Source organism: Oncorhynchus tshawytscha, linkage group LG10, assembly GCF_018296145.1.
Source record: "Oncorhynchus tshawytscha isolate Ot180627B linkage group LG10, Otsh_v2.0, whole genome shotgun sequence".
NCBI lineage: Eukaryota > Metazoa > Chordata > Actinopteri > Salmoniformes > Salmonidae > Oncorhynchus > Oncorhynchus tshawytscha.
The window spans coordinates 72,482,925-72,496,528 of NC_056438.1; the positions used below are offsets into that span (position 1 = coordinate 72,482,925).

At 42.7% G+C, this 13,604-nt stretch overlaps 1 protein-coding gene across 1 annotated transcript in view; it reads right to left on the reverse strand.

The window, feature by feature from the left end:
* Positions 1 to 291: 291 nt before the first annotated feature.
* Positions 292 to 13,604, reverse strand: part of fndc7a (fibronectin type III domain containing 7a) — an 18,231-nt gene continuing 4,918 nt past the window's right edge. The window contains exons 6-14 of the mRNA XM_024436228.2: positions 12,982 to 13,233; positions 11,783 to 12,037; positions 11,445 to 11,702; positions 8,857 to 9,117; positions 8,165 to 8,419; positions 7,570 to 7,827; positions 5,305 to 5,334; positions 4,044 to 4,077; positions 292 to 1,254 (exon numbers count right to left, since the gene is read on the reverse strand). Coding sequence (XP_024291996.1) covers positions 4,046 to 4,077; positions 5,305 to 5,334; positions 7,570 to 7,827; positions 8,165 to 8,419; positions 8,857 to 9,117; positions 11,445 to 11,702; positions 11,783 to 12,037; positions 12,982 to 13,233 — 1,601 coding nt within the window. The 3' untranslated portion in view covers positions 292 to 1,254; positions 4,044 to 4,045. The remainder of the gene's footprint in view (positions 1,255 to 4,043; positions 4,078 to 5,304; positions 5,335 to 7,569; positions 7,828 to 8,164; positions 8,420 to 8,856; positions 9,118 to 11,444; positions 11,703 to 11,782; positions 12,038 to 12,981; positions 13,234 to 13,604) is intronic.

Here is a 13,604-nt window from a genome sequence, read left to right on the forward strand (position 1 = left end):
TGTGCAAAGCTGTCATCAAGACAAAGGGTGGCTACTTCGAAGAATCTAAAATATAATATATATTTTGATTTGTTTAACACTTTTTTGGTTACTACATGCTTCTATATGTGTTATTTCATAGTTTTGATGTCTTCACTATTATTCTACAATGTAGAAAAAACCCTTGAATGAGGAGGTGTGTCCAAATGTTTGACTGGTACTGTACATAATATCTTTATTATGAATCTTTCAGAGATAAGTCTGAATTACTCCAAGAGGTTCATTGATTGACGCCACACAGTGTGGTAATGCAATAGGGTGTTTTATTGTTTGAACACATTGAATGCAATGGGAACATTCTCTGCCCTTCAATATGACCTGACTTGTCATCCATATGACATGTATGACTCCAGTGCACAGGAGGTTGGTCACACATTAATTGAGGAGAATGGGCTCGTGGTAATGGCTGGAGAGGCGTAGGTGGAATGGTATCAAATACACCAAACACATGATTTCCAGGTGTTTGATGCCATTCCATCGGCGCCGTTCCGGACATTATTATGAGCCGTTCTCCCCTCAGCAGCAGCCTGAGCTCCAGTGGTATTCTAGTATGTTCTCTATGCTCCTCTTTCACAGTGACCAACAAACAGCTGTATGACCACACATAACATGCTTAACAACAACTCTATGGAGGCTTCCTACTTAAGGATACTTATGTTCTTTCATGTATAAAAAGAAAAAAAAGACATGTACAGTCCAGCTCACAGACAAATGTATGATGTGGCACACCCTTTCTCTTGTTTCTCTTGGGTCATGAAGGTAGACTTAAACAAAGGACAGACATTGTAATGATTTATCTCTGCTAAACACTAGGATCCATAATCACAGTTTCAGTCTGTTAGTAAAAACAATATATGTAGGAGAAAAGACACAGTGGATACAGATAACGAAACGTCAATAGCAAGTATTTGGAATTGAACACCTTTAATGTGTCATTTTGATTGTAGAGATTATAATGTTGCATGTCTCTTTATAGTCATATCAACCTGCATCAAGTCTTATTGAGTTAGAAACTGAAGATAACACACCTTAGATAATGAACTTAATGATGCTTTGTCATAAGGACACACGTTGGACCCAAACAGCATAGATAGATGAAGATAGAATCAAAGGAGGGGGACTGAATAAAAACAATGACATTTCAGCTGATTTCTTGACAGACGGGACAGAAGTTGATATAAGTAGATTACATGTTGTGCCTTTCCAGGGGATTACCTGTAATACAAGATGCAGAGCAGAGGGACAGATGAGGGACAGAGTAGTGGGACAGAGCAGAAGGACAGAGCAGAAGGACAGAGAAGAGGGACAGCGCAGAGAGACAGAGCAGAGGGACAGATGAGGGACAGAGCAGAAGGACAGAGCAGAAGGACAGAGAAGAGGGACAGATGAGGGACAGAGCAGAGAGACAGAGCAGAGGGACAGAGCAGAGAGACAGAGCAGAGGGACAGAGCAGAGGGACAGAGCAGAGGGACAGAGCAGAGAGACAGATGTATAACAGTAGAACCTGTGTTAATGTGTTAGCTGTCTATATGCTGCTGTTGTTCAAGCCTCTTGTCTGTATGGAATGTCAGTCACTCTGCTGTCAAGGTTTCTTTCTGTTTCCCAGTTCTTCTTCTAGGTTTTTCATTACCACTGTCTAAACAGATGGATGATTTGATTACTGCCAGCCTTGATTAGATTGTGCCAGGCAGTGTTGGCAGGATTGAAATCAAAACTGAACCCTCTAGTAAGTTGTGACATCTTCAGTTAAACAAATCTCACAAAAATCAGTTTTGGAATACGGACTTTATGACCAGAATGATCCTATTTACACTTTGTAGTCAATTTTGACACTAGAATACATGTTTCTGACTCCCAAAGCACCTGAGGCTCCTGAGTGGCGCAGTGGTCTAAGGCCCTGCCACTCAGTGCAAGAGGTGTCACTACAGTCCTTGGTTTGAATCCAGGCTGTATCACATCTAGCCATGATTGGGAGTCCCATTGCCCAGCGTCATCCGGGTTAGGCCATCATTGTAAATAAGAATTTGTTCTTAACTGACTTGCCTAGTTAAATAAAGGTTCAATATTTTTTTTTAATATACAGTGGGGAGAACAAGTATTTGATATACTGCCGATTTTGCAGGTTTTCCTACTTACAAAGCATGTAGAGGTCTGTAATTTTTTATCATAGGTACACTTCAACTGTGAGAGAAGGAATCTAAAACAAAAATCCAGAAAATCACATTGTATGATTTTTAAGTAATTAATTTGCAATTTATTGCATGACATAAGAATTTGATCACCTACCAACCAGTAAGAATTCCGGCTCTCACAGACCTGTTAGCTTTTCTTTAAGAAGCCCTCTTGTTCTCCACTCATTACCTGTATTAACTGCACCTGTTTGAACTTGTTACCTGTATAAAAGACACCTGTCCACACACACAATCAAACAGACTCCAACCTCTCCATAATGGCCAAGACCAGAGAGCTGTGTAAGGACATCAGGAATAAAATTGTAGACCTGCACAAGGCTGGGATGGGCTACAGGACAATAGGCAAGCAGCTTGGTGAGAAGGCAACAACTGTTGGTGCAATTATTAGAAAATGGAAGAAGTTCAAGATGACGGTCAATCACCCTCAGTCTGGGGCTCCATGCAAGATCTCACCTCGTTGTGGCATCAATGATCATGAGGAAGGAGAGGGATCAGCCCAGAACTACACGGCAGGACCTGGTCAATGACCTGAAGAGAGCTGGGACCACAGTCTCAAAGAAAACCATTAGTAACACACTACGCTGTCATGGATTAAAATCCTGCAGCGCATGCAAGGTCCCCCTGCTCAAGCCAGCGCATGTCCAGGCCCGTCTGAAGTTGGCCAATGACCATCTGGATGATCCAGAGGAGGAATGGGAGAAGGTCATGTGGTCTGGTGAGACAAAAATAGAGCTTTTTCGTCTAAACTCCACTCGCCGTGTTTGGAGAAAGAAGAAGGATGAGTACAACCCCCAAGAACACCATCCAAACTGTGAAGCATGGAGGTGGAAACATTCTTTGAGGATGATTTTCTGCAAAGGGGACAGGACGACTGCACCGTATTGAGGGGAGGATGGATGGGGCCATGTATCGCGAGATCTTGGCCAACAACCTCCTTCCCTCAGTAAGAGCATTGAAGATGGGTCGTGGCTGGGTCTTCCAGCATGACAACGACCCGAAACACACAGCCAGGGCAACTAAGGAGTGGCTCCGTAAGAAGCATCTCAAGGTCCTGGAGGGGCCTAGCCAGTCTCCAGACCTGAACCCAATAGAAAATCTTTGGAGGGAGCTGAAAGTCCGTATTGCCCAGCGACAGCCCCGAAACCTGAAGGATCTGGAGAAGGTCTATATGGAGCAGTGGGCCAAAATCCCTGCTGCAGTGTGTGCAAACCTGGTCAAGAACTACAGGAAACGTATGATCTCTGTAATTGCAAACAAAGGTTTCTGTACCAAATATTAAGTTCTTCTTTTCTGATGTATCAAATACTTATGTCATGCAATAAAATGCTATTTTATTACTGTGATTACCTGTGATTTCTTCAGCTTGTCCCAACCATCCCTCAGACAGTTGGGTCACAGCTAACTATTATCAACAGCAACCCTGGAGAAATTAGGGTTAAGTGCCTTGCTCAAGGTAACATTAACATATTTTTCACAGGGATTTGAACTAGCAATCTTTTGGTTACTGGACCAATGCTCTAACCGCTAGACTATCTTCAGCCTTTATTGTTGTTGACAACCTCATACAGACTGATGCAATTTATGGATGCTTAGGAAGTTACATGATACTCATTATGACATGCGGTAACACAAAGGACAGGTTTTGACTAAGCACCTTTCTTCTGGATCTTTCATAATTTTATGTAGTAGATGGCGATGTATGAAGTCTGACACAATGAACGTTCCACAAGTTTACACAACAGAGTTTATGATCAGTTCATAGGGTTTTTTACAGCAATGGTGATGATTTTGCTATACACAATTTAAACTCACCTCTAATCGACACTTCTCTTTCCCCGATAGATCACTAGAAAGAAGAGAAAGAGAAATAATGGTGTTCAGCATAAAAACTAGGAGGTTCAACAAGGGTTCTTCTAAGATCCTCAAAGTTCTTTGAAGAACCTTAGGGTTCTGGACACTGAAAAATGCCCCCAAAAGGTACTTTGAAGAACCCCATAGGATTTGGGGTTCATCGAGGAACCTCCTTAGTTCTTGTGGGTTCTTGCAGGAACCTAACTGCCCAACTGAAAAATGTGGATTTGAATTTGAAAAACAGCTGGTGCAAGCATTTAACTGATCATTTTTAAGCTCTCCTCAATTTAACGTGAGGTTTCTCCCTTGTATGATCTAAATAGTTATTGTTTTATGATGATACCGTCTATCTTTTCATATTTGTGCAAATGGCTGTGTTGTTGGGCACTTTCTCCCTTATAAAATTATTTACAAAAGAGAAAATGGACACAATTCAGTGGATGTCAATCAACAAAGAGGTAAGAAAATCTTGAGGGCTTTAACTGCCCACTTATTTGTGTGTCTGCAGGTATTCTGCCGATGAGGCACACAAAGGTATGTACAATTGGTATTGGTTTGTCACATAATGTCATGCAGATCACATGTACTGTAGGCTATCATCTAATTATTATTAATGGGTTCTCTAAAACCTTATAGGATTCAATCACAGCAGCCATCTTGCTCCTCACTGAGCTCTTCGATGAACATCCCAGAGGTCTCTACATTATGGACAATGTGTTATGGACAAGGTATGAAAACTGTATGAAAACTGTTGTCAAAAGTGAAGATTTTTTAATTCACATTTACCACAAAAACCAAGGAATGAAAGCTGTCATGTGCACGTTTTCTTAATCATCTGTATAATTATTATTTGTGTTCACAGACTTCACCCTCCCTACACTGCAAAACCCTTCTGGCTATGGATACGAAGGATATCAACACATCAATACGCCAGAGGATATATTGATTGAAGTTGGAGCTCTGCTGGGAGTTGACCTCATATTAAGATTTTTGAATTCTGCTTTGCCACAAATCATAATAAACACTGATTAATAATAATGGAACAAATGAACCGCAAAAGGTTATTCGAGGAACCATTAAAGGTGGTTCTTTGAAGAGGTTCCCCACAGTTTCAATTTGAAGTACCCATAAAAAAATATATATTTTTAGAGTGTATTGGGTAGGATATACAATGTCAGTAAAGTTGCAAAGTAAAGTTTACTATCGGACGCCAGACACTTACCCACTCCTACATTGCTTCCGGAGCAGGACACTGTAAGATAATGAGAACAATGCCATTAGATACAAACTAACTGTAGACATTCCCAGTTTGACCTATCTACCACAGAATATATTTATCTTCCTGACAAACCAACTAACTAGTAACAAACTAACCAACAAAACAACTAACCACCTAACGAACAACTAATCAACTAACCAACTACTAACTAACTAACTAATTAACAAACTAACTAATGTCTAACTAACTTATGACGAACTACTAACTAGCTATGAACGTCAAACTAACTAACTAACTAACTAACTATCTATCTATTAGCTAACAAACTACAGTTGAAGTCGGAAGTTTACATACACCTTAGCCAAATACATTTAAACTCTGTTTTTCACAATTCCTGAAATTTAATCAGAGTAAAAATTCCCTGTTTTAGGACAGTTATGATCACCACTTTATTTTAAGAATGTGAAATGTCCAAATAATAGTAGAGAGAACGATGTATTTCAGCTTTTATTTCTATCATCACATTCCCAGTGGGTCAGAAGTTTACATACACTCAATTAGTATTTGGTAGCATTGCCTTTAAATTGTTTAACTTGGGTCAAACGTTTCTAGTAGCCTTCCACAAGTTTCCTACAATAAGTTGGGTGAATTTTGGCCCATTCCTCCTGACAGAGCTGGTGTAACTGAGTCAGGTTTGTAGGCCTCCTTGCTCACACACACTTTTTGGGGCGGCAAGTAGCCTAGTGGTTAGAGTGTTAGACTAGTAACTGAAAGGTTGCAAGTTCAAATCCCCAAGCTGACAAGGTAAACATCTGTTGTTCTGCCCCTGAACAAGGCAGTTAACCCACTGTTCCTAGACCAGTTAACCCACAGTTCCCCGGTAGGCCATCATTGAAAATAAGAATTTGTTCTTTACTGACTTGCCTAGGTAAATAAAGATAAACAAAAATAATACATGCTTTTTCAGTTCTGCCCACAAATTTTCTATGGGATTGAGGTCAGGACGTTGTGATGGCCGCTCCAATACCTTGACTTTGTTGTCCTTAAGCCATTTTGCCACAACTTTGGAAGTATGCTTGGGGCCATTGTCCATTTGGAAGACCCATTAGCGACCAAGCTTTAACTTCCTGACTGAAGGCTTGAGATGTTGCTTCAATATATCCACATAATTTTCCATCCTCCTGATGCCATCTATTTTGTGAAGTGCACCAGTCCCTCTTGCAGCAAAGCACCCCCACAACATGATGCTTCCACCCCCGTGCTTCACGGTTGGGATGGTGTTCTTTGGCTTGCAATCCTCCACCTTTTTCCTCCAAACATAACGATGGTCATTATGGCCAAACAGTTCTATTTTTGTTTCATCAGACCAGAGGACATCTCTCCAAAAAGTACGATCTTTGTCCCCATTTTTTTATGGCGGTTTTGGAGCAGTGGCTTCTTCCTAAGCTGAGCGGCCTTTCAGGTTATGTTGATATAGAGCTCGTTTTACTGTGGATATAGATACTTTTGTACTGGTTTCCTCCAGCATCTTCACAAGGTCCTTTGCTGTTGTTCTGGGATTGATTTGCACTTTTCTCACCAAAGTATGTTCGTCTCTAGGAGACAGAACGCGTCTCCTTCCTAAGCGGAATGACAGCTGTGTGGTCCCATGGTCTTTATACTTGCGCACTATTGTTTTTACAGATGAACGTGGTACCTTCAGGCATTTGGAAATTGCTCCCAAGGACGAACCAGACTTGTGGAGGTCTACAATTGTTTCCCATGATGTCAAGCAAAGAGGCACTGAGTTTGAAGGTAGGCCTTGAAATACATCCACAGGTACACCTCCAAATCACTCAAATGATGTCAGTTAGCCTATCAGAAGCTTCTAAAGCCATGACATAATTTTCTGGAATTTTCCAAGCTGTTTATATCCAGTCAACTTAGTGTATGTAAACTTCTGACCCACTGGAATTGTGATCAGTCTGTAAACAATTGTTGGAAAAATTACTTGTGTCATGCACAAAATATTGCCAAAACTATAGTTTGTTAATAAGAAATTTGTGGAATGGTTGAAAACTAGTTTTAATGTCTCCAACCTAACTGTATGTAATCTTCATCTTCAACTTGACTAATAACTAACTACTAACTAACAAATACTACTGCTAACTAACTACTAACTACTAACAAACTACTAACTAACTACATACTAACTAGCTATGAACTACTAACTAACCATCTAACCATCTAACCAACTAACTAACTAAATAAGTAACTACACACACTCACCAGAGTAGATCCTGCCGGGACAGAATGTGACTTTGCTCCCATCCTGATTGACAGGTGCCACCACCATGGTGTAGACGTCCCCACACATGACCTCGGCCACGTCACAGGAGCTGCTGAGAGGCGGGGGGATGCAAGTGTGGTTGGTGCCTGTCCCAATCAGGTCCACCGTGTGGTTCTGGGGGCCCGAGGAGTGCCAGTACACCCTCAGAGATTTGTTGGCCATCCGGTAGAGCTTGACACTCGATGGACAACAGGCGCCTGGGAGCGAGAGAGGAGTAAAGATTGAAGATTTATATGACGTGGTCTTGAATGGACAGAATTCAAAATGGGGGGAAATATTGGTGTTTGTTTGTGATTATTTAGCAGTTTGTTGAGTGTGCAAGAATATTCTGTGCGTTCATGCATGTATGTGTGTGTGCAGTATATCTACCTTTGACTAGCTATGTGTGTGTGTGTGTGTGTGCGTCTCTGTCTGTCTGTCTGTCTGTCTGTCTGTCTGTCTGTCTGTCTGTCTGTCTGTCTGTCTGTCTGTCTGTCTGTCTGTCTGTCTGTCTGTCTGTCTGTCTGTCTGTGTGTGTGGCCTATGCATACTCACTGGATGAGAACCCATGATATCTGCATTCTGCCTTGTGGCCTGTCCTGCTGATGGCCTCCAGGCTCACGCTATAGTTGGTCCCGCAGGTGATGCATCCCATCAGGCAGTGTGTGTCCATGGTGTGGCACTTGGCGTGTCCCCGAGATGATGTCAGCGCCGTGACATAGGAGCGCGCCCCTGTAGCGGGGGACCAGGTGACGTTGGTCATGGCCTGGGTCACCTGGTCTACTGTCAGGGTGTGGGGGCAGCAGGGACCTGGCGAGGGAACAGAACAGAACAGATTCTTAGATATCTGGCTAAAACTAGTGCACTGCATAGGGAATACAGTGTCAAATGAGACTGCCTGAGAGTTATCTGTAATGTCTGTATATCTACGGTCTGTATAATCTATGGTCTGTATATCTATGGTATATATATCTACGGTATGTATATCTATGGTCTGTATATCTATGGTATATATATCTATGGTATGTATATCTATGGTCTGTACATCTATGGTCTATATATCTATGGTATGTATATCGTATATCTATGGTCTGTACATCTATGGTCTATATATCTATGGTATGTATATCTATGGTCTGTACATCTATGGTTCAAATGACACCCTATTCCCATACTGCACAAATAGGATATCATTTTAGATTTGCCCTAACAACCACATACACTCTGTCATACAGGGTTTCCCGCACCTGTTTCCAGGGGCACGCTATAGCTGGACAGGCTTGGCCCCACTGCTGTCCTGGCATACGCTGTGACATCATAGGTGGCTCCGCAGGGTAGCTGTGTGAGCTGGCAAGAGGTGGAGAGTGATTGACAGGTGTGTGTGTCAGTGAGGCCCACGGCTGTGACGGTGTAGGTAGTGTTGGGGGTGTTGGGGGCCGTGTACAAGACACTGACACTCGAGGATGAGTTGGTCTGAGATACACTCAGGATCTCTGGAGAACAGGGAGCTAGAGGAGAGATGAGGGGTTAATGGACTGGTTCATTGATTCATTTGTTGATTGGTAAATTGGTTAATTTGTTGTTTGGTTAAAGCTTATTCTTATCCTTGTCTTGTACACAGGAGGTTGGTGGTGCCTTCATTGGGGAGGACAGGCTTGTGGTAATGGCTGGAGCAGAATTAGTAGAATGGTATCAAATACATGGTTTCCATGTGTTTGATCAATCAATCAAATGTATTTATCAAATGCCCTTTTTTCATCAGCCAATGTCACAAAGTACTATATAGAAACCCAGTCTAAACCCCCAAACAGCAAGCAATGCAGATGTACAGTCATGGCCAAAAGTTTTAATTTCCAGAAAGTTTGCTGCTTCAGTGTCTTTAGATATTTTTGCCAGATGTTACTATGGAATACTGAAGTATAATTACAAGCATTTCATAAGTGTCAAAGGCTTTTATTGACAATTTCGTGAAGTTGATGCAAAGAGTCAATATTTGCAGTGTTGACCCTTCTTTTTCAAGACCTCTGCAATCTGCCATGGCATGCTGTCAATTAACTTCTGGGCCACATCCTGACTGATGGCAGCCCATTCTTGCATTATCAATGCTTGGTTTGTCAGAATTTGTGGGGTTTTGTTTGTTCACACATCTCTTGAGGATTGACCACAAGTTAAGGTCTGGGGAGTTTCCTGGCCATGGACCCAAAATATTAATGTTTTGTTCCCCGAGCCACTTAGTTATCATGTTTGCCTTATGGCAAGGTGCTCCATCATGCTGGAAAAGGCATTGTTCATCACCAAACTGTCCCTGGATGGTTGGGAAAAGTTGCTCTCGGAGGATGTGTTGGTACCATTCTTTATTCATGGCTGTGTTCTTAGGCAAAATTGTGATTGAGCCCACTCCCTTGGCTGAGAAGCAACCCCACACATTAATTTTTTATTTTACCTTTATTTTACTAGGCAAGTCAGTTAAGAACAAATTCTTATTTTCAATGATGGCCAAGAAACAGTGGGTTAACTGCCTGTTCAGGGGAAGAACGACAGATTTGTACCTTGTCAGCTTGGGGATTTGAATTTGCAACCTTCTGGTTACTAGTCCAATGCTCAAACCACTAAGCTACCCTGCCGCCCCATGGTGGCAGAGAATGGTCTCAGGATGCTTTACTGTTGGCATGACACAGGCCTGATGGTAGCGCTCACCTTGTCTTCTCCAGACAAGCTTTTTTCCAGATGCCCCAAACAATCGGAAAGGGGATTCATCAGAGAAAATGACTTTACCCCAGTCCTCAGCAGTCCAATCCCTTCACCTTTTGCAGAATATCAGTCTGTCCCTGATGTTTTTCCTGGAGAGAAGTGGCTTCTTTGCTGCCCTTCTTGACCCCAGTCCATCCTCCAAAAGTCTTTGCCTCACTGTGCATACAGATGCACTCACACCTGTCTGCTGCCATTCCTGAGCAAGCTCTGTACTGGTGGTGCCCCAATACCGCAGCTGAATCAACTTTAGGAGACGGTCCTGGCGCTTGATGGACTTTCTTGGGCGCCCTGAAGCCTTCTTCACAACAATTGAACCGCTCTCCTCGAAGTTCTTGATGATCTGACAAATAATTGATTTAGGTGCAATCTTACTGGCAGCAACATCCTTGCCTGTTTAGCCCTTTTTGTGCAAAGCAATGATGACGGCACGTGTTTCCTTGCAGGTAACCATGATTGACAGAGGAAGAACAATGGTTCCAAGCACCACCCTCCTTTTGAAGCTTCCAGTCTGTTATTCGAACTCAGTCAGCATAAGAGAGTGATCTCCAGTCTTGTCCTCGTCAACACTCACACCTGTGTTAACGAGAGAATCACTGACATGATGTCAGCTGGTCCTTTTGTGGCAGGGGTGAAATGCAGTGGAAATGTTTTTTTGTGATATAGTTCATCTGCATGGCAAAGAGGGACTTTGCAATTCATCTGATCACTCTTCATAACATGCTGGTGTATATGCTAATTACCATCAAACAAATTGAGGCAGCAGACTTTGTGAAAATAAATATTTGTGTTATTCTCAACTGTGAAGTGAGCACGGTGGCTAGGATAAACTCCCTAGAAAGGCAGGAACCTAGGAAGAAACCTAGGTTCCATTCCATTTGCTCCGTTCCAGCCATTATTATGAGCCGTCCTCCCCTCAGCAGCCTCTACTGGTCTTGTAATGGTAAAGTGAGATCCCATGTAGAACAAAGACAGTAAAGTTGAGGAAGAACTGATCTCATTCTTTAAAATAAAATGTTTTTTATGTCATTTAAAGTGAATACACCCTTGCACTGTTTGTTACCTATTGTATTGATGTGTGTTTTACCTGTCTCGTGTGTGTGAGGTTTGCAGGTGCGGTTGCAGCCTCGTATTTCACTGCATGGTCTCACCACCACACTGTACTGTGTGTTACAGCGTAGGTTGGACAGAGCACACACAGGCGCCGTGTCCTTACAGTGAATGACATCATCAATCTCCTCCGCCGTCGTCTCGTAAAGTTCCGCCCCCCGCACCGACGACCACATGATCTCCAGGGTCTCCGTCGACACCAGTGCTATGGTAACGTCCTCTGGGCAACAGGGAACTAGGGAGGAAGAGAAGAGAGATGAGTGACTTGACAAAGCTGTGTGTGTGTGTGTGTGTGGACAGTATAACAACTCTTACTGGTGGTATAGTTGAACACGTCTCCCGGTGGACTGGAGCCAGCCTGGTTGTAGGTGAACATGGTGATGAGGTAGGTGTAGCCACACATGCAGTAGAAGTGACAGGTGGTGTCAGTGGTGTTACAGCGCTCCTCAGACCCGTCGTCTCTCTTGACAAAAGCGATGTAGTACTCCACCAAGGGCATCTTAGTCCACGACACCCAGCAGCTGCCCGCCTGGTGCTCATCTACCCAGACTTGCTCCAGAGGGCATGGGACTGACAGAGAGACACAAGAGCGATATACATATAACTCCAGGCAGGACTCTACATTATAGACCTTATACTATAGTAATAAAATACACTATTTTACATCTGTGTGACAGAGAGAGTCAAGAGATTACATTACCTTATACCATAGTAATAACACTGGAAGTATTGCAAGTACATATAAATACACTATTATTACATATGTGTGCCCGAGAGAGACAAGAGAGATTAGGATAACATTACATTACCTTATATCATAGTAATAATATTGGGGAGGTCAGCTTACATTGACCTTTGTAATAACACCGGAAAGATTCATGTTAGTATGGCTACAGTGTAGTGTTGCAACTACTGCCCTCCCGGACATCTACAGAACCTTGTGTCACAGGAAGATCCTGAAGGACTTCAGCCACCCGAGCCATGCCGAAGACAGTACAGGTGCATCAAAGCTGGGACAGAGAGACTGAGAAACAGCTTCTATCTCCAGGCCATAAGACTGTTGAACAGTCACCACTAGCCAGCCTCCGCCCTGTACCCTGTCCCCTGTCCTGAACCTTAGTCACTGTTACTGGCCGGTTACCACCCGGTACTCTACCCTTCGCCTTAGAGACTGCTGCCCTATGTACATAGAGTCATTGAACACTGGTCACTTTAATAATGTTTACATACTGTTTTACTCACTTTATATGCATATACTGTATTCTACTGTAGTCATGGCTCATTCTATATAACTATGTTTTTTAAAATGTATTCTGTATTATGTGTGTATTATTTTTATTGCTATGTTTTACTGCACGGTTGGAGCTAGCAACACAAGCATTTCGCTGCACCAGCGATAACATCTGCAAATCTGTATACTCGACCAATACATTTTTATTTGATTTATTTATTTGATTTTGGGGTTAGGGGTCAGAGCCAGAGGTAAGGGGTCAAGGGTCAGGGGGTATACATACATGTGATGAATTCCTCTGGGTCAGAGGGGTTGCTGGTTCCAGCTCTGTTCTCGGCTGTAACAGTCACACTGTGGTTCTGCCCGCAGCTCAGTGGGCTGATCATACAGAACCTCCCTGAGGCAGAGCAGTTCTGACCAGTAGAAGTCTTTGCCAAGTAGACGTCTGCCCCATGCACCATCTGCCAGTAGACTGCCAAACCCCCAGATCTGGTCTGGGTCAAAAACACCTGGATGGTCCCAGGGCTGAGAGGACCTAGTGGGGGGACAGAGATACAGTTATTCAAAGAACGACACAAAAAAATAAATGTACTGATATGAACATGAGATTAACATACTCACATAGACACACTCATACATCTAGAGGGCATATAAAGTCATACCTGGGTTCTAATGAACTGTGCCAACATCTAGTGGACAGACTATGACGGAAAATTATACCAGCACCATAGCAGACACCTCCCACCAAGTGACTCTTCCAGGCTTTGACAATTTCAAAGACTGATGTTATATGCTGATTATGTGTTACATTGTGTCCATTGTTCAGTATTCTGTCTCTAGATACAAAGCATAAATAACTTTTCCCTTTGTGGCATCTTGCCAGGTCTCTTTCTCTCCTGAGAGGTT